The sequence below is a fragment of the Salminus brasiliensis genome, chromosome 9, assembly GCF_030463535.1.
Source record: "Salminus brasiliensis chromosome 9, fSalBra1.hap2, whole genome shotgun sequence".
Lineage (NCBI taxonomy): Eukaryota > Metazoa > Chordata > Actinopteri > Characiformes > Bryconidae > Salminus > Salminus brasiliensis.
This window is the reverse complement of record NC_132886.1, coordinates 28,865,843-28,885,761: the sequence shown is the minus strand read 5'-3', so window position 1 is coordinate 28,885,761 and position 19,919 is coordinate 28,865,843. Positions and strand designations below refer to the sequence as shown.

Genomic DNA, 19,919 nt, shown 5'->3' with positions numbered 1-19,919 from the left:
TTCATAGCATTTTTATTTATTATTACTTTTGTCAGATTCAAGTTATTTCTGTGACCATTGCGGGTTTTTCTTTCATTAACTAAGGGGTACCAACAATTTTGTCTATGTGTGTAGCTGTGACCAATTCTGCTGTTTAGAAACACGTCATGAATCTTCCCTTCCCCATTGTGCCTTGAACAAATGAGTCTTGAGCCCGGCCCTGATGTTTTTTGACATCAGGGGTCAAAAAGCAAAATCGAGAAAGCATTGTAGCCTCTAACTATTGTGATAAATTTTCTCAGAAGTGGCTGGTCTGCCAAAGTTTCCTCAAAGAGTGCTGTGTCACTTATCCAGGAATGCACAAAAGATCCAAGGAGCAACTGCGGGTGCCGCTCACTTTGGATTCAGTCCGAATAAATGATTCCACCATTTTCAATGGACTGTAAAAATGTTGCAAAAAAATGTTCTAAACTTTTTGAAAAATGTCTCATGGACTGAAGTGCCCTGAGTTGGCTTTTTAGAAGACAGAGGTCCCGTTGAAGCTAGTGTAAAGACAAAATAAAGCGTATTCCCCAAAATGAAAATCATACCCACAGTCAAACATGGTGCTGGTAGAGTAATGCTGTGGGGATGCATTGCAGCTTTAGGTCATACAGTATGCCTGGGTCAAAAGCAAAAGAACCATGAATTCTGCTGTCTAACAGGAAGCCATGCAGGAGAATGTCTAATCATCAGGTTCCAAACTTTTTATTCTCGTAGCCCCTGTGTCTGTTTATTTATTTATGAAAAAAAAAATGCCTATGCCCATGCCTACAGCTGGCCTGCACACTGCCATAGTAAATAAATGTAATGTTTGACAAAGTCATTGGACCATTGGTGGTGTACTAGTTTAATGGGCTAATTGGAATGTGATAACACAATGCTACACTATATTTTGAATGAATAACTTGAAGTTGTGTAGAACGTTCGTCACCAGCTATGCTATCCACATCGCATACAATGAAAGCTGAGCTGCAGAAAAGCAGAATAGCTGATGCCAGAATTCCTGTTAAGAATTACAACACTACTACAGTATTCATTGTGAAAGGTAAAGTCATTGTTTTTCCCAGCAGGGTTGTGATGAAATAAGCTTGTCACATCAATTCCAAAAGGCATGCATGTGACAGGATACTATGGTGTGGGTTTTGAGGAGCAGACACTCCTATAAAAGCAGATCACGGAGACTGAAGTGGCACTTCAAGGTTGAGCAAGTGGAAGTGTTGACACTGAATTTGATTCATACAAGGCTACAAGATAGTAAAGACCTTCACGATGGTGAAAATAACCATCACCATCGTGCTTTTCTTTAAAATGTTATACTGCCTTGCTCAGTCAGGTATGTTGGGCTTTTTTTACACTCTAAACAAAATCAATGATTAGCAATCATCTTTTTGAAAAGCAATCATCTTTTTAATTGCAGAAATGTATAAATTGTTCCACCGTAAGATCTAAATATCTTCACAATTCAATCAATAATGTGTAATCAAAGTCATTCAGAGTGATCTGATTTGAAATGCTCAGTTTTTGAGAAGCTTACCAAGTCACAAGGTCTGGTTCACTGGGCATTTTGGAGAGAGGAAATTAATCTGGTTGTATTTGCTGTACATCTCACAACCTCTAGTTTCTATCACAGGTAATGAAATCCAAATCAGTACCAAATTCTATTTACTGAAACCCTGAATTAACCCATTGGTTCACATCGCAATGAAACTATGGAGAATTGAAGTCATTTCTAACATGCTAATAGATCTAGTTTGGTCTGAATTAGGGCCACTTGTAGTTCATCAACAGTGATCTAAATAGTTTAAACACCTACTTAAACACTAAAGTACTAAAATACCCACAGGATATTTCTTCTATTGTGAGTTTTAATATCATGGTGTTGTGTTAAAATGTAACGCATGCTATTTTTCCTGCGCAGATGGGACCTTTTTGATTTACAATGCCAACAAGAACCGATGCCTGGGAAGCAACGTGCAATGGCTGGAAATGTGTGATCCTCATAGTCCAAGACAGCAGTTCCGCTGGACTTCAGAGAACCGCATCTTCAACATTGCCCAGAAGAAATGCCTTGGTGCAGGAGTGAAGAGTGAGGGCAATAAACTGCAGTGGTACATCTGTGACGCCAACAGTGACCTTCAGAAGTGGGAGTGCCAGAGCAACTCGCTGTTCGGCCTGAAGAACGAGTCTCTTTACTTGTCCGTTCAGGACAATTCTAATGCAGTAATACTGTCTAGAAACCCAGGGGAAGTGGGCAAGTGGACAATTCATGGAACAGTGGACAGCGTTTGCTCTCGCCCATATGAAGGTATTTTGATTTCAGTGCCTCAATGTAGTGTAATACGCTGTTCAAAGTGAGAAACTTTTGGAGATTCTTCAATTTGAAACTGTGGAGGAACCACTTAAGATGCTTTGAGAATGAAAAAGGTCCCTCAAAGCATCTTAAGAGCTCCTTAAAAAGAACCCCAAAGTTCCTCAAGGATCTTGTACTTTTTACAGTGTACATGTAGCGTTGTAGTGCTTTCCTCCGAAGAAAGAGGAATAGCTGGCATGGGAGTTAATACTGCTACTACTGCATTAAAGCTGTTCAAGTAATAACAAATCTTTTTAACTATTTTCACAGAACTGTACACTCTTAGAGGAAATGCCTTTGGACGTCCTTGTCAATTTCCATTCCAGTACAAAAAACAATTGTATGCAGACTGCACAACAGAAGACTCTGGCCAGCGTCCCTGGTGTGCCATTGAAAGTGTATATGAAGTTAATGAGCTCTGGGGTTACTGCCCAACACGTGAAAAAGGTACATGGTGCCCTGTATTAACACTTCTAAACACATTTCTATGTGCTTATTTAATTGCAAATACTTGGAGCCACATATCTATATAATCTATACCGATAAGCTTTTCAGTTAATGCTTCCATAATATATAGGACCTGCTGATCGGTGGTCACAGACTTTTGATGTTCTGATTTTAGCAGGCGACGAGTCCTGGAAGAAGAACCCTCAAACAGACGTTTATTACCAGGTGAATGGACAGTCTGTGTTGACCTGGTATCAGGCCAGGAAGAGCTGTCAGCAGCAGGGGGGAGACCTGCTGAGCATCACTGAGCCTCACGAGCAGACCTTCATCTCAGGTATGGCTTCTGAAACAAACATCACGTTATTTTAAATGCTTGAATAAATATGAACATATTTTACCAATGATGATCTTAAAGCAAATACATAATAAGTTGTTTCATTTCCCAAGGGTTGACTCAGGAGATAGGGTCAGTCTTGTGGACAGGGCTGAACAGTTTAGAATCTTTAAGTGGATGGCGGTGGGTCAATGGACAACCTTTACGCTATCTGAAATGGCTCAGTGGTGAGTTTGATTTGAGGTGCATCTCACCTCATGTCCCACATTTTATTTTTTAGTATAATTTTATTTTTAGTAAAATACAGTGTGCATGTGTTATAATTGTACAGTATCTTGAATGGCTAGAAAGTAGTGAAAAAAGTGAAAGTGAAAATTGTGCAATGTAAGAGAGAGTAAACTCTGAGAGTAAACTGTTTGTATGTGTGTTTTTTTTCTGGGAAAAGGACAACCGTCTGCTCTACCAGGCCACAGCTGTGGAGTGCTGAATCAGCTTCAGGGCTCTGAATGGTCCACTGCTGTTTGTTCTGAGAGACATGGATATATCTGCCAGAGAGGCCTCCCCACTCCCACTGTTCCACCAGGTAATTGTCATTAAACATTGCTAGGTTATCGTTGACATCTTGGAGGTTTTGCCTGTCATTTAAAATCTCATCCACTGCTTTCCAGTTGTGCACACAGGTTCCTGCTACAGTCCGTGGATCCCTTACTCAGGACACTGCTACTTACTCAGTCGCACAAAGAAAACATGGATGGAGGCAAAAGACGCCTGTCGGCGTGAAGGTGGAGATCTGCTGAGCGTTCTGAGTGTAGAAGAGCAAAGCTTCACCATCTCACAGCTTGGATACAGTGAGTTCCAGTGCACTTGCTAAGCAGTCCAGCCAGTAAGATTAACAGGGGAAGGGCTGACAGGCATTCAACAAGACAGGCAAGCAAGCTGTAGAGCTCATGTCTGAGCTGTTCAGAGCAAATTATCTTCAGAAGCTGTTAAATATTGCTGTTATTCATGACGCGTGGTTCATTTATTTGCAATGTTTTTGGGTAACTTACTGGTTAACCTGCTATTATGTTCAGTCAGTGGTTTATACCCCCTGCCAGAGGGTCTTTCAAAATTAGCCCCAGAGAATGGAAAATCAGACCTGGAATGGTTGATTTGTCTGGCACTTTCTGATAATGCTGGTGGTTAATCTGATGCATTAGACTTTTGGCCCTGCTTGTAAAGTTGTATCTGATGTAAGAGCTTGCTCCATGACTACCTAGATAACACAGAGAATAACATTCATTATTATTAACTCAGTTTTGTTCAAGTGAAGATCAAATGTCCACAGGGCATAATAACTTTTTCACACGACTGTATGTATTTTTTAGTTTTCAGAATTCACAAGGCATCACAACCTCACCCAAAGATGTTTTCACAGATCTGTGCAAATGGTGGCATGTTTTTCATTGTAGTGGCCGCTGGATTTATCTGCATTTGTCTGTCTTTTAAAACAAGCACTTTGAGAAGCTTCTTAGATGCTGATGCTCCCAATCTTCACAGAAAAAGAAGATGAGGTGTGGATCGGTTTTAATGATCTCAGGACTTCAATGCTGTTTGAGTGGAGTGACCACTCTAATGTCCCGTTGGCCTTGTGGGACGTGAATGAGCCGAGCCACAATGCTGCTCTTAAAGAAGACTGTGTGATGATGAGAGGAGAGGTAACGGCACATTTCTCTTATTTCTCACCTTCATCAGACTTCACAAATATAACAGAGCTATTCCAGAAAAGCTAATCTGAACACAATATGTGCGTATATTAAAGTGAAATTATATATATATATATATATATATGTGTGTGTGTGTGTGTGTGTGTGTGTGTGTGTGTGTATTTGTATTCACACATTGCTGTCCAATAAATATATGCTCGCCAATGCATACTTGAGCAAAGCTATATAGTAGTGCTAGCTAGCTAACAAGAACTCCAATGCAGTGTGAAAGGTAAATGAGAGCTGAATAGCATCCATAAACAACTGCAAGAGCCAAATATGTATTTTAATAATATGTACATATGGGAAATTAACACATTACAAAGTTACCAAGTCAGCATAGGTTACGGGCAAATGCGGCAACCGAATGTAAATTTGTGTTTTCCTGCTTCTTCAAACTATCATTCACTTAAGTGTAGTATTTTATGAACTCACAGACACGTGTTTTCCCAGGCTCAAACGAAAAGAAAGACTGTAGAGGACATAGCAGCCTAAAAGCTGAAAAAGAAATCATTGCTTCTAAATAAAATGCCCACTATACTCAAATATAATAGGAATTGGGATCAGTACAATTAGGAACTAATAAACTTCCAGCTTGAGAGGTTCCTCTTCCTCGTTGATCTCTTGCACGTATCTCTGACAAGAACACGGCTGTTTGCATCACTGGACACGTAACGCAAAGGTAAATCACCTACGAGGGCCAAAAGAGGACAGCACATGCTATATTTGCTCCATGCCTGCACAACATTAGTAAACAGCTATAGACCCCTAGTGCTTAGTTACCCTTGCATGACCTTTCATTTGGACATTTGGTATTGCCTTAATGATGATGCAAAACATGTCTATAAATTCTCAGTTGTAAACACAGCATGTTGCTGCAACATCTTCCCTACCACCACGTCCACCATGCCCATGACGAATCAGAAGGCGTTAGAAGTGCACATTCAGCTAACAGAAGATAAGAGGTTGAAAACACTGTACAAATACTGTAATCTGTGTCTTTACCAGGAGGGAAAGTGGGCCGACCAGAACTGTCAGAAGAGCTACGGATACATCTGCAAGAAAAAACCCCACACACAGCCATCCACTAATGACACTGCTGTTACAAGTCCAGGCTGCAAACCTGTGAGTGTTTATCTGAAGTGCTTCTCTCCTTTACAGCTACAACACCTGATTACCTGTAGTGAATACATCTGGTAACAGCTGGACATTTTGGAATGTAAGGATCTGTAAAAGCTGTCTCCCATTATTTGTCTGTTTAAGGGTTGGGTCAGGTATGGCTACTACTGCTATCTAGCCGGATCAGAGACGAAGACCTTTGAGGAGGCCAAGCAGATGTGTGAGAAAACTGGATCAAATTTGGCCGACATCACAAACAGGTCAGAATTCTGCACTGACATAGAATTCTATCATGGAAATGGGCCTCACATGCCTTTTACTTGAGATTTCTACTGACAGTTTTGTGCTGGACCGACACAGCAGTGACAACAACAGCATAAATTAAGCTTAAAAGTATTCATTAAATTAAAAGCTAAATTAAAAATGATATTTATTATATATGTTGCTTAAACATGTTTATAAAATGCATTTTGACAGTTTTTTATCATTATATATTTATTTATTTATTCATTTCTGCTCCTTTCAGGGTTGAAAATGCATTCCTGGTCAGTCTAATTGGGGCACGGCCAGAGAAGCACTTCTGGGTTGGACTGTCTAACCAGAAGGATAAGCACACTTTCGAGTGGACCAACAGCAAGAAGGTTTCGTTCACACATTTCAATGCTGGAATGCCAGGTAAATGCAACTGCTGAAATGTGAGTCATTCCACACTAATTTATCTGAAACCTGGCGGGTCATTTCATAAAATCCTAAACAAAACAAAAAAAAACAAAAAAAAAGCTGTTTTTTCATGGTAAATGTGGTTAAAATGGTGGTTATCCAGATGAAACACAAGACAAAGACTTACATAAGAAGAGGATTTCTGTCTGTCTGGATTTTCTTATGCAGAAATTGTACTACTGCACAGTCTAAAAGAGCTGTGGCTTAAGATGTGTATGTTTTATACTTTACCAAACACAGGGGGGAAGCAAGGTTGTGTCGCTGTGACCACTGGAATACTTGCCGGGTTGTGGGATGTGCTAAGCTGCACTAATGCAGAGAAATACATCTGCAAGCAGAAAGCTGAGGGGGTGATCACAACTCCGGCCCCCCCAACCACTCCTGCTCCCAGCTGCAATGAGGGCTGGAAACCATTAGCAAACAGAGATTTCTGCTACAAGGTACAAACCAAAATATGGGTCATTAATGTTTAGAGTAATGGAGAAGTGTGGCGATGTAGCAATCATGTGTCTGTGTTGATAAAGCTCTGAATTGTGTACATCATCACTGTCAGGCTAAAACCTCTGCAACTTGACAGGAGAAGGAAAAAAACCTTCTTGACTTTCAGGGGAAGGGGTTTTATTCCCAGGCTTTTTGAAGCATTTCTATTGGTCCATTTATCATGAAGTTTTGACACAATGTAAACTCTAAAGCTCTAAATTGCACTATATTTATAAAAGTATTGGGACACACCTCTTTTTATTTATTCAGGTGTATAAAATGAAGCACTGAGCCATGTAGTCTGCCTTTACACACATTAGTGAACGAATGGATGGTTCTAAAGAGCTCACTGAATTCCAGCGTGGTGCTGTAGTAGGATGCTGTTGTTTCAACAAGATATTTGGTGACATTTCTGTCCTCCTAGATATTCCACAATCAACTATTCCACACAGTTACTCTGCCACAAAGTGTCAGACCACATAAAGTTACACAGCGGGACCACCAGTGCTAAAAAGCAACACTCTGCTGACCCAAACCTGTTGTTAGAGCTGCAAAGTGGGAACTAACTCCATATTAATGTCTATGGATTTAGATTGGGATGTCATAAAAGCTCCTGTAGGTGTAATGTATAGGTGTCCCTATACTTTTGCCCCTTGTGTATGGCAAAAAGTGAAAATGGTTAGTTCAAACATATAAACAAACCAAGTCACTGTGATTATTGCCTACCTATGGTGACTGATCGGATCGGAGCAGATTTAGGGTCTGCTTTATCTGTTTTCTGACTTCAACTGAGTTCTTGTTTTATCCTCTCTGTTCAAGCTGTTTACAGTAAGGCGTAGTCAGGAGAAGACTTGGTCCGAGGCTCTGGACTTCTGCCGGGAACTTGGGGGTGATCTGCTCAGTGTCCACAGTTCTTCTGATTTTGAAATAAGCAACATGCGGTAAGATTCAGATTGTAATTATTATATATTTGTTCTATCCAGAGCTGTCTTGTTCTTGTCTGCTTGTTTTAGATTGAACATGTTTGGTAAATGAAATATTGTCTATCAGACATCACACAATCAGCTGGACAATAATTCTAGTTTAGTAAAAGAGCACATTGCCAACCTATTGCCAGCAGGTCCAGAACGGCATGGATTGGCTATAGCATCCAGGACCCCTCTGTTGGTTACACATGGAGCGACGGTTCCTCTGTGAGTCTGTTTTTTTCTATAGTTGATTCCTTTATATGGAGGGATGTGGATAAGCTTATGTGAACAGTGCAGTGATTTAATGTGGCTCTCGTTTCTTCTTTTTTTAGTCGTCCTATGAAAACTGGGAGGAGGGAGAACCAAACAATTTCAACAACATGGAAAAATGTGTCACAGTGAATTTTGATCGGTGGAGGGGAACAGAAAATCAGTGGAATGACCTGCATTGTGGAGACAGAACTGACTGGATTTGTGAGATTCGAAAAGGTAGGGTAAGCAAAAGTGCAAAAATGTAAATAGGAAGAAGAAGAAGATGGACATGAAAGTGGTTAGTTCAATCATGCGAACTGAAGCATAGACCATGTAAAGAATAGGGCTGTGCATGTGATCCTTATCAGGAAACAGGAGTTACGATTCAATATATTGCAATATTGTCAAATAGATTTTAACTGTCATAGTATGAAAAACACACCACCATATGCATCAAATACTAAGTATGGGAAAAGTTACCCTTAATGCAACAGTTAGACTTATAGACAGGGCACAACACTGCTATCTAGTGGCTGAGGGTTTAAACACTACACAGAATGGACCACTGTCTGCCTCCAATCTTTACACTTAAAAAGGTGAATCGTCACACAAGATACTTTCTTACACCCCTAGTAAAGAAGCTTTGTACTTCTCACTTTTAGTACACTTAAAGACAAGTCACGGTGGACTGTCCCCGCCCTACACAAAAAACAATCATTTTTGGACTTATCTAACTACCAGATATTAGGAGGCAGAAATTGTCACAGGAGCAAATTTCAGTTAGAGCCCAAGTACAGATACTGGACAAATGACTGTGGTTGTGTAATAGGCCTGGACTAGCATTAAACAACCACATTGACCATTTGTTACAAGCACAGATGGAATTTGGCTTCTGCATTTATCCCATCTGTGCAGTGAGCACACACAAATACACACCAGTGAAACACGCACACAGTGGACAGTGAGCGCACGTGCCCGGAGCGGTGGGCAGCCATTGCTGCGGTGCCCGGGGAGCAGAGAAAGTGAAGGGCCATGCTCAAGGGCCCTACAGTGGCAGCTTGTCGAGCCCGGGTATCAGTATCAACAGCCCGGAGCTCTAACCGCTGAGCCACCACTGCCCCTATAAGATTATGTGTAGATAAATGTTCTTTGTCTCCCTCTAGGAGTCACACCAAAGGATGTGGAAGTTACAGAACCAAGTAAGTCTCCCAGACAGACAGTAAGGCTCTGTATAGCATTTACTTATTTACCTGTGAAGACGTTTAGAGGTAATTTTGCCTTCTTTTTGCTCCGGTAGCATATAATAAAACAGAAGATGGCTGGATCATCTTCAAAGACAATCAGTATTATATCAGTCCTCATAGTGTCAACAGCGTGCAAGATGGACGGAGATCCTGTAAGAGGGGACATGGTGATCTTGTGGTCTTTGATACTGAGGAAGAGTGGGTGTTTTTATGGCATCAGGTAAGGTTGTTGATTAAGTAAAACTTGTATGTGGCAGTTTTAATGTGCCTGTTGGTATGCTGCAGCTTACATGTGCATCATTGTGTGTTTTGTAGATCCGTGAAACACATTACTCCTATTATATTGGTATGTCAATTGATATAGATAAGTCCTTAAGGTATGTTTGCACAGTGTGAGAGTATTCACATTCAAAAGCATACTTAACACACAACCTTAAAAACACATGACATTTCAACACATGATTAAGTTCAATCTTTTTTTTTCACCCAAAGTTGGATAGATGGATCTCCAGTGGTATTTCAGGTGTGGGAACGAAACCAGCCGGCTTTTATGAACAACGAAGAGAACTGTGTAAAAATGACCAGGACTCAAGGTCAGAAAGTCATCATATTAATAACATAGCTCATTAAAACATGGGACAATTTAGCTTTTGGTGCATATTCTAAACTGTAGATACCATATTTGTGTTTGTAAGTATTAAGGGGGATATTCCAATATTTTTATGATTTCAATTTTGAGGAACTGTGTATAAGCACCGTGTAGCATTCAGGATCAGTTAGTTGAAGATTAATTTGACAGAATGAGTAAAATAGAGTTGATACACATTTCAATAAAACAGTTTTGAGGCAATATGCTGGAAGATATTGAAATTCTGTAATCAGACCAATATACCACTGCCTTTTCCAGGGTTTTGGGAAAGCGTGAACTGTGGCGATCGAGAGGGATTCATCTGTAAACGAAATGGATCTCCCCCGGTCAATGCCACTGTTGCCCCTACCATGCCTCCAACTGGAGGCTGTGCTCCTGACTGGGTGAAATTTCAGGACAAGGTAAAAGAGGGTTTTCCCCTAATTCACAGATGGAAGTCACATGGTTGATGTTGTTGGTTTCTGTGCCAGTAAATAGACATAGATCTTTTAGAATTACAGCCTTTAAAGTCAGTGAATCCATCAGTGCAATAGACAACTTCCTCACAATTTCCTTTGTCTATATCTGTCTTAAGTAATGACTATGGTTGTTTATTCGTAGTGTTACAAAGTGAAAACGGAGGAGAAAACCTGGCCGAATGCCAGAGCATACTGTATGCAGCTTGGAGGAAATCTAGCATCTATTCCGAATTCAATCCAGCAAGGTCAGAGAACTAATGTTGTCCTAATGCAGATATTTGGTTGTTTCTCACTGTCTACAATCTGAAAACCTTTCTTTTTTTTATCCAACAAGAACTAGTGGTAGTGATTGATTTTTAAATTAATCAGATTAATCTTCTAACTTTGAGTTTGATCAGAGTAATCAGATTATTTTTAGATTAATCAGATGAATCATCTAGTTTTTACATTTCTTTGAATGAATGACTGCCTTTTAGAATAATCAGGTTATTTAGAAAACCTTCAGTTTGATCAAATTAATCAACTAGTTTTTAGATTAATTAGATTAATTGTCTAGCTTTTACATTTATTTGGATTAATCACTAGTTTTTAGATTAATTAGATTAATTGTCTAGCTTTTACATTTATTTGGATTAATCACTAGTTTTTAGATTAATTAGATTAATTGTCTAGCTTTTACATTTATTTGGATTAATCACTAGTTTTTAGATTAATTAGGTTAATCTGACAACTTTCAGATTAATCAGATAGTTTTTAGATTAATCAGATTCACCATCTATCTTTAAAATGTCATAAAACATAAAACACATCCCCTGAAGATGCAACTTTCCGAGCTAGCTCTTTCACAGAGCTTTCACATACAAATCTGTTCTTGTTAGTTGTCTGGAAATAACAGTAAGACATATATATATATTTTTTAATTTCAGGTTTTTCTGTTATGATTTCTCTTTTCTCACAGTGTAACCACATGAAAAGGAGAATATTTACTCTTTGGAGTTTTGCATCTGTCATTTCTCATTCCTCAACTATTTTTAGGATTTTGTTGGCTTTTTATTTTTAAGCCTGACTGTGTTTTTGACCAATAGTTTTAACACTATTGTCTTACTGTCTAGGCTATGTGCTGTCTATTGATTGTGTACCATGAGTTGTGTACCATGTCAAAATCTCTCCCTTACTGATTTCAGACTTCCTCATCTCAAAGATGGTAAATGATGATAACATCCCAGATTTATGGCTTGGCCTCAGTAACTTGGCTGGCAGAAAATTTAAATATACAGATGGAAGTCCTGTCACTTTCACAAACTGGCCCAGAGGAGAATCACACTATTCATGGGTATGTTAATCATTTCCATTTACAGTGTGTAAACACTAAATAGTCACTTGTATGTAATGAAAGAATGAGTATGAGCAATTTATTAGGAACACTGTTAATAAATTCCAGATGGGGCCTCACGTTGTTATTGAAACAGCCTCAATTCTTCATGCCATAGATTTGACAAGAGGTTGCAAACACTCCTTTGAGATTATAGTCCATGTTGACTCCTGACGATATTTCAGGAGCACCTGTGGCATTCAAAGATGATTAATTGGTATTATTGAGCCCAAAGTGTGCCAAGAAGACTCCTACACTATTGCACAACCTTCACCAGCCTGAACTGCTGACATAAAGCAGGTTGGCTCCATGGATTCATGTTGTTGATGCCATATTCTGACCGAACCATCAGTGTGCTTCAGCAGAAATTGGGATTTTCCAGACCAGGCTATTTGTTTCCAGTCTTCCAGTCAAGTTTTGGTTTTTGATGAATCTGTGCCCTCTGCTGCCTTAGCTTTCTGTTCTTGGCTGACAGAAGTGGAACATGATGTGGTCTTCTGCTGTTGGAGTTCATCCTCCCGCGAGGTTGAATGTGGTGTGCAATCAGAGATGTTTTTCTGCTTACCGCAACTGAACAGAGTGGTTGTTACTGAGTTCCTCAAACCAGCCCTTCTGACACCAACAATCATTTCACACTCAAAATCATTCTGATGATTCATGCGAATATTACCTGAAGCTGCTGCTATGCGTTGCACTGCTGCCACATTGATTGGCTAATTAGATAAGTGCATGTATGTGCACAGGCTTTCCTACTAAATTGCTCAGTGAGTGTATGCTGACTTATGGTGTTTACCATATTTGTAGGTGATTCTTTTTCTCTTAAAATAACCATGAATACTAAGGTCTGTTTATATGTGAGGCCTACCATCTGTATATGTAATCCTGAATTATGATTCTGTGTCCGTCTTTCAAAAGAGAAAACTGTGCATTGCAATGGGAGGCAGACACAGATCCCAATCTGGCACATGGGTGAAAAAAGACTGCAATGAAACAAGTGGCTTTATTTGCAGCCGTGCTCTGGGTAAGATTAAAACTTTTGCTCTAGTTTACTGTGGAACAAATGGTAAACAACAAACATCAGCATCCCTTTTTTCTGTTTTTGTTCCATATTCAGATCACTCAATTCCCCCAAGTTCCACAGAGGTGCCTAAAACTTTCATCAAGCTTGGAAATTCTTCTTACATGTTTGTCCAAAAAAACATGACCTGGAAAGAAGCAAGGAGTCACTGTGAGGCTGAGGGGGCAAACCTAGCCAGCATTCGGGACGCCTTCACCCAGTCCTACATTGTTATACAGGCATACATACTCCAACAACCCTTGTGGATCGGCCTGAACAGTATGGAGGTATGACAGATGAATGTAGCAAAGTGTGAAGGGGAAGACTTTGTCCTAGTCTTACAGCATTTTACGATACACATGCCTGTTTAGCTTCAAAGTAAAAGCTTTAAATGTATTTTTGAACAGACAGATGGGTACTTCCTGTGGACTGATAACTGGCATTTAAATATGGAGAAGTGGGCCTTTAATGAACCCAAGAAGGACCAACCCTGTGTCTATGTGGATGTAAATGGAAGGTGGAAAACTACCCAGTGCAACCAAACCTACTACAGTCTGTGTAAGAAGTCAACAGGTGAGCTATAGTCAGCAGCCGATCAAAGCATGAAATAAATAAATCCAGCTTGAAATGTAAAACCAACCTGCAGCTGTCTAAGCATTGGGCCAATCTTTGGGTGCTAAAGCCACACATGACTGGTTTTATCCAAAAGATGAAGGTGTTTTTGCAGTTTCTTCTTATTGAGAGTAATTGAACACATCTAAGCTAAACTAAAAAAAAAAAAAAAAATTGTTCATTTACATTCAAGACAAATTGTCCTTCTATTGTTTATCTTGGTTAGATTCAAGGTTGCACAAGTCAACCAGTCAATTAACAGTATACCAGTATAACAGTATAACAGTAGAAGAATGTGTGTTTCTCTGCAAAATGGACCTATGTCTACCAACAGGAACTCTCAGCCATTGCTGTGAACTGTCTGTTTTAACAAATTCTTCACATCTTTACAGAAATTGCTCCACCGCCACCTACTCAGTATCCAGGCATGTGCCCTGAGGCAACACAAGAGTATCCCAGGATGACATGGCTGCCTTATAAGGGGCACTGTTATGGATTTGTGACCTCTTCAAAATCATGGCTATCTGCATCTAATGTCTGTAGAAGAAGAGGTGAGAACAGCTTTATAATCATCTTCTGGTATTTTCCACTTTCCATACACTCATAATGGTCATGAATGTCATTACAATTTCGAGCTTTCAGCGAATTCATTTAATTTTCAGGGGATATAAATATACACCATAAGTCAAAAAAATACATTCAGTATAATCATTTATTTGATAGTTCTGAAAGATGCAAAATGTCTTTTAAGTTGCCAAGGAATGTTAACTCCCTGTTAGTGATCATGATTGACTACAACTGGTAGCTTCTCTGTACTCACATAAGGTTTGGTTCCAGAGATCTATGTTGTAATCATTCCACCACAGAAAAGGAAAAGTTCAAAGAAAGCCCAATACTGTTGAAAGCTCAATACTGCCATGACATTCATGTCCAAGACAAGGACATGACAACTTCCAACCACAGCTGTAATGTCTTTGCTGTCACTCTGATGGGTTTGTGTTGAATTGTCAGCCAAATGATGGGTTGCTTTACTGTCAGCATATTGAGAGTTAACACTTGAAACGAATTATCCCCTTAGTTGATTTGTACATAAATGCCCTCAAACTAAAGTGGACTGTCTACACTTTGCACTGTGCTCATATTCAGGTTTATTGTCACATCACATTAAGACAGGCATAAATGTGAAAAACTTGGGTGTATAGTCCTTCATGGTAGTAAAAACATATACAAAATAGAAGTACATGATATATACACACTATACATACACTACACACACTCTCTGTGTACATCATTGCACTCTTTAATATGTACATGTTTACAAGTATAGTGTAATGCAGTAGTGTAGTCTTTGGTGGATGCAGTGTAAACTGTGCAGAAGTCACGGTTTCAGTAAGTAGATGCAGAGTGCGCATGTATGGGACGGTGGTGTAATCTTTGAGACTGATGATATCTTTGTTGACTGTGAACTGGTACGCTGTGCTACTGGCTGTTCAGCAGCCTAATTGATTGGGGGTTGAAGCTGTGCTATATGCTCTGGTGGACAACTAAATCTTTTAAAAGATAAAAAAATATATATATTTATGTACCTGTTATTTACCAACTGTTATTTTATTCACCAGGAGCCAGTCTTGTCAGTATTGAGGACACTAAAGAGGCCAGGTTTTTAGAGAATTACATCTCTTTATTTGGGAGCGATGGCAGTGACTTCTGGATAGGCCTTTTCAGGTCTTACAAAGGTAAGTACTAAACTGTTATTAGTACGCCTTTAACAATCACATAACGCCTCTACATTGATCACTGGCACCCATTCTATCTATTAAAACAAGCATGAAATGTTAATAATAAAGAAAAACTAACTACTTTTATAAACTACTAAACTGTTACAGTATGGCCTATTCTGGTGATGCTACAAAACACAAATTGTAGCTTGTATTTCAGAACTGATTTCTTTGGATTGTTTGGATTAAAGTGCCTTTTTCACACTGGTTTCTAAGGTTATTCTGTATGTTCTGTTTAAACCACACAGGACACTGGCAGTGGCTGGACAACAGTGTGGTGGATTACACTAACTGGGAAGAATCTGGAGATAATGTTGATAATAATGATGATGAGGATAATGTATTTTCTAACAAACATTGTGTATTCATCTCTTCCACAACTAAACAATGGAGGAACAGCCATTGTGAATACAATTCCAAAATGTTCATCTGCAAAACAGCCAAAGGTAACTTTAGGGAGTTCTTTGCATTTTCTCAACTAACCACAGATTCACAGAATATGAACACGCACAGTGGGGAAAGTACTAACTGAATTAATAAATAATGTCTATGGTTCGCTGGTGGGCCAAAAGTGCTATTACAAACTTTTATTACCAAAGACAAGCCCCAGGTTGTACTAAAGTCCCTGTAGTTACTAAGTATGTGTAAAATCTAAAAATCAACATAATAAATGACATTGGCAAGAATTCGTCAGTTAATTAAAGGTTCTTATTTTGGATTAATTGCCCGGCCCTAAGCTGAGTGTAGCTCTAAGATGCAACCTAAATGTCCCTGTACAAATGGGTATAAACATGGCTATCCTTTAAAGATCACATCTCACATCTTAGCTTTGTATGTCTTTGTTATTAACCTAGCATCATTGTAATTTCATTTTACAAACATTCCTGCCAATATTGGGCCTTATTCACCAACCATTCTTAAGAAGAAATGTTGGTCATGTTGGTGAATAAGGTCCACTGCTTTTAGCTACATTTCATTGTTATGTTGCATTTTTAAATGGCATTTCTTTGGAAATGTAATCTGTATTGAAATCTGAGTATCAGGGAATGTAATATGCATTCATTTTCTATTTATGAGTGACCTGTTTTTTTTTCTTTGCAGTCTGTAAAAGTTATAAGTATTACATTCCTAAGACATCATGAACCTGACATTTACCTTTACTATTTTTCTCTTTCTGATTTTGCTGCAGTTATGAATCCAACCGTAGGGACCAACCACACAGGTAACCCCATCTTAGCCTGACTGACTTAACAGTAGTTTCTTGCAGAGAAATATGTTGGTGGAAATTATGCCATAAATAATTTGGAATGGGATCTAAGCTAGAGAAAATGCATAAATCCTTAATTACATATTGACTCAAACATCTGTGTGTTTTTATATTGTTGTGTTTTACACCTTGCTTCATTATCAGTTCTCTGATTTTTAATGCAGAAGTTGCAGAAATACAGCGACGCTCTGCTGTGGTGTCCGTGGTCGTGGTGATTGTGGTGGTGTCTGTGCTGGCTGGACTGGCTTACGTCTACTACAGAACTTCTAAAAAACAGGTCGCTCCTCCCACAGTTGTGAACCCATTGTATTACACTACAAACGCCCCCCAGTCAGAAGAGAAAGACACCAAAACCTTAGTGGACCACATGTACATAAATGAATAGACTATAGAATAGTTTCAAGATTTGTCTATATACATTGTAATAACTGGTTATCAAATACATATTCTTTTATTCTTTTAAACACTTAACTACCTATGTTTAGTGCTCTCACTCTGATATTTGTATCAGAAATACATAATGCATAAGTCTTCTTTCACAGTTTGCACAAACTTTGTATATTTGGTGCTGATTTCTGTAATCCTGGGCCTGTCTTACAAAGCTGGACTTCTTATTTCAAGGCTGATTCCCTTGGAGTGTTTTAACGTAGTAGCTTCACACCAAATCAGACGGGTCTTGGGCCTTCTGTGTTCTGTAAACAGGACTAGAAACCCCATAGCTCTCATAAACTCCCACTCTTTTTTTAGCTCTGCTCCCTGTCTGCTTCTGTACTCTTTAATTTTCCTCCTCCACACGAGTGCTCATCAGCGAGGAAAGCTATAGTCCGCAGGTCTTTGTGGGCATGAACTGACTAGGATGCACCTAGAAAAGCAGCTGCATAAAGTCACTGTACTCACTGTCATTCCTCAGCCTTTTAGTTCTGCTCCACCATAAATTTTCTTTACTCTCTGGATTTTTGGAATGACTGTGTTGCTTGTGTTATAAGCCTTTGTGTTCTGCTACGAACAAGATTAGCTGTTCTGCCGCCGTCTTCATGCTCATTTGTTTTATGAGCTCTGATTGGTCAGCCTGAGTTTAACGCATCCATACAACACAGAAAATAGAGCAGTATCTAATTGACACCATTAGTTTTGGACTCAGTGTGAAAGACATTATTTCTACATTTTCAGTCTGTAAAAATTGGACTATGGCCTACATCCCACAAATGGTGTCTCACTTTTACCAGGATTCATCTTTTAGTGAAATCGCCCACTAGTGTTTGTATTGTGCCTCTTGAGGACCAAATGAATGTCATAGCTAAAAAAAAGGCAGCCATCCTTAGAATTAGTATTTAAGCTAGTCAGAATTGGCCTTTTTTTTTCTTCATTGTTTTTCTTATTTTATGTTTTACATGACCTCCTGCAGAAGTGCAAGCAAAAGGGGATACTTACATTTCTGTTGAAGAATAATGTGTCAGTATTGTTCAAGATATCATAAGGGTAGAGAATCATTTGAATTGTTTATTTGTATCATGTAAATTGTTTATATTTTTTCTGTTCTTTTCTTTCTTTTGCACAATTTCGGTAGTCGTCATACCAGCAGTTTTGTTGGATGACTGAATTTATACAAAAATAAAAAAATGGTGAAAATATCCTGGATGTACGGGAAGATTCTGTCATAAAGAAAATAACACACCAGCATGAACTCCTAATTGTCATGCTGGCTAGGCGAGACAAGGGAACACTCGCAGGGACAGTGCAATGCAAGATAATGTTTTAATGAGCGAACAAAACAACCAAACAAAACAAAATGTGGCAGCAAAGTACAGGGTCCAAACCAGAAACAGAAAACGAACTCGGGACAACTGAAATGGGGCTAAACCATGAAGGCTACCTGAGGCTGGAAAATAGCCAGGGAGCAAAGCGAGACGTGGGGGAAATCAAACGGAGGGAGGAAGACTAGAACATAAAGAAACAGGAGAAACTAGCAAAACAAAACCTCACCCCAAAACTCTCAAGCGCTAATAACTTACACGACTAGAATACGAGGGAACCAGATGCCGAATCCCACCGGAGACCAACCAGTGAACCAGGAAGCAAACTCCCTCTGAACGTGAAGTGGCTCTTTTAGAGCGTATACTATCGAGTACCATAGATTCTCCTAGGAATCTCGAGACGTGAAGCCAACCATCCAACTTGGCATCGTAAGAGTAAGAGAGCACGGCGCCGCTGGGCTGACAGTACCCCCCCGAGGCGGCCGGTTGGGTCCCCCGACGGGGACGCCCCAGTCGCCGGCCAGGCTTACCCGGGCAGTGTTCGGGGAATTCCTGGACCAACGCCGGGTCCAGGACGTTGCTAGCCGGTTCCCAGGAGCGTTCCTCCGGACCATACCCATCCCAGTCCAGTAGAAATTGAAGTCGGGCCCCGCGCCATTGGGAGTCCAGTACTCACCAGACCATGTAAGCGGGGGTCCCCTCAACTTCTACAGGCTCCGGCGGTGTGTCCACCGGGGTGGCCTCGTCCAGGGGTCCGGGCACCACAGGCTTTAGCTGCGACACATGGAAAACAGGATGAATACGTGAGTGCGGGGGGTAAACAAACTTTACAGAAACATCATTGATATGCTTTACCACCTCGAATGGACCCATGTACTTAGCTGCCAGCTTCTGCGACAGGAGACCAGTCCGGAAGTCCCGCGTGGAGACCCATACGCGATCTCCCGGCGCGCATGACGGGGTCTCCCCACGCTTTCAATCGGCCTGAGTCTTGTAGCAAAAGTCTGGACCAAAATCCACAGGAAGGTCTGGATATGCTGATGGGTTTTGGTCCAGATGGCTTCGCTGCGGCGCATCCATGCATCCACTGCCAGCACCCGGGTCTCCGCAGCAGTTCAAGGGGCCAATGGGGGTTGGTATCCTAAAATGCACTGATAGGGGGTGAGGCCAGTGGTCGCGCACCTCAGCGAGTTCTGGGCCATCTCGGCCCAAACCAGATACCGTGACCAGTCGCTGGGGAAGTTTTTATGGCTCTACTGTCACGACTTCCCCAGCGACTGGTCACGGTATCT

General features: G+C 40.1%; 1 protein-coding gene across 1 annotated transcript; it reads left to right on the top strand.

Annotated features, from left to right (window-relative positions):
• Window positions 1–1,290: 1,290 nt before the first annotated feature.
• Window positions 1,291–18,491, top strand: LOC140562768 (macrophage mannose receptor 1-like). Its single transcript, XM_072688628.1, has 30 exons — window positions 1,291–1,354; window positions 1,940–2,326; window positions 2,642–2,818; window positions 2,994–3,152; window positions 3,266–3,379; window positions 3,598–3,735; window positions 3,821–4,000; window positions 4,692–4,849; window positions 5,906–6,022; window positions 6,161–6,276; window positions 6,543–6,691; window positions 6,977–7,176; window positions 8,036–8,157; window positions 8,337–8,409; window positions 8,517–8,673; window positions 9,600–9,635; window positions 9,734–9,900; window positions 9,996–10,057; window positions 10,173–10,273; window positions 10,588–10,730; window positions 10,930–11,032; window positions 11,972–12,120; window positions 13,075–13,180; window positions 13,274–13,503; window positions 13,624–13,789; window positions 14,221–14,379; window positions 15,448–15,564; window positions 15,855–16,052; window positions 16,796–16,828; window positions 17,038–18,491. The coding sequence occupies exons 1-30, from the start codon at window positions 1,291–1,293 to the stop codon at window positions 17,256–17,258; spliced, it is 4,302 nt and encodes a 1,433-aa protein (XP_072544729.1). The 3' UTR covers window positions 17,259–18,491.
• Window positions 18,492–19,919: the final 1,428 nt, after the last annotated feature.

Bases quoted from the DNA above. Each gene is read 5' to 3' on its own strand.
- LOC140562768 (XM_072688628.1), top strand. From the start codon at position 1,291: ATGGTGAAAATAACCATCACCATCGTGCTTTTCTTTAAAATGTTATAC. The intron at 4,001-4,691 runs GTGAGTTCCAGT...CAATCTTCACAG, and splicing joins CATCTCACAGCTTGGATACA to AAAAAGAAGATGAGGTGTGG. The intron at 8,410-8,516 runs GTGAGTCTGTTT...TTCTTTTTTTAG, and splicing joins CATGGAGCGACGGTTCCTCT to TCGTCCTATGAAAACTGGGA.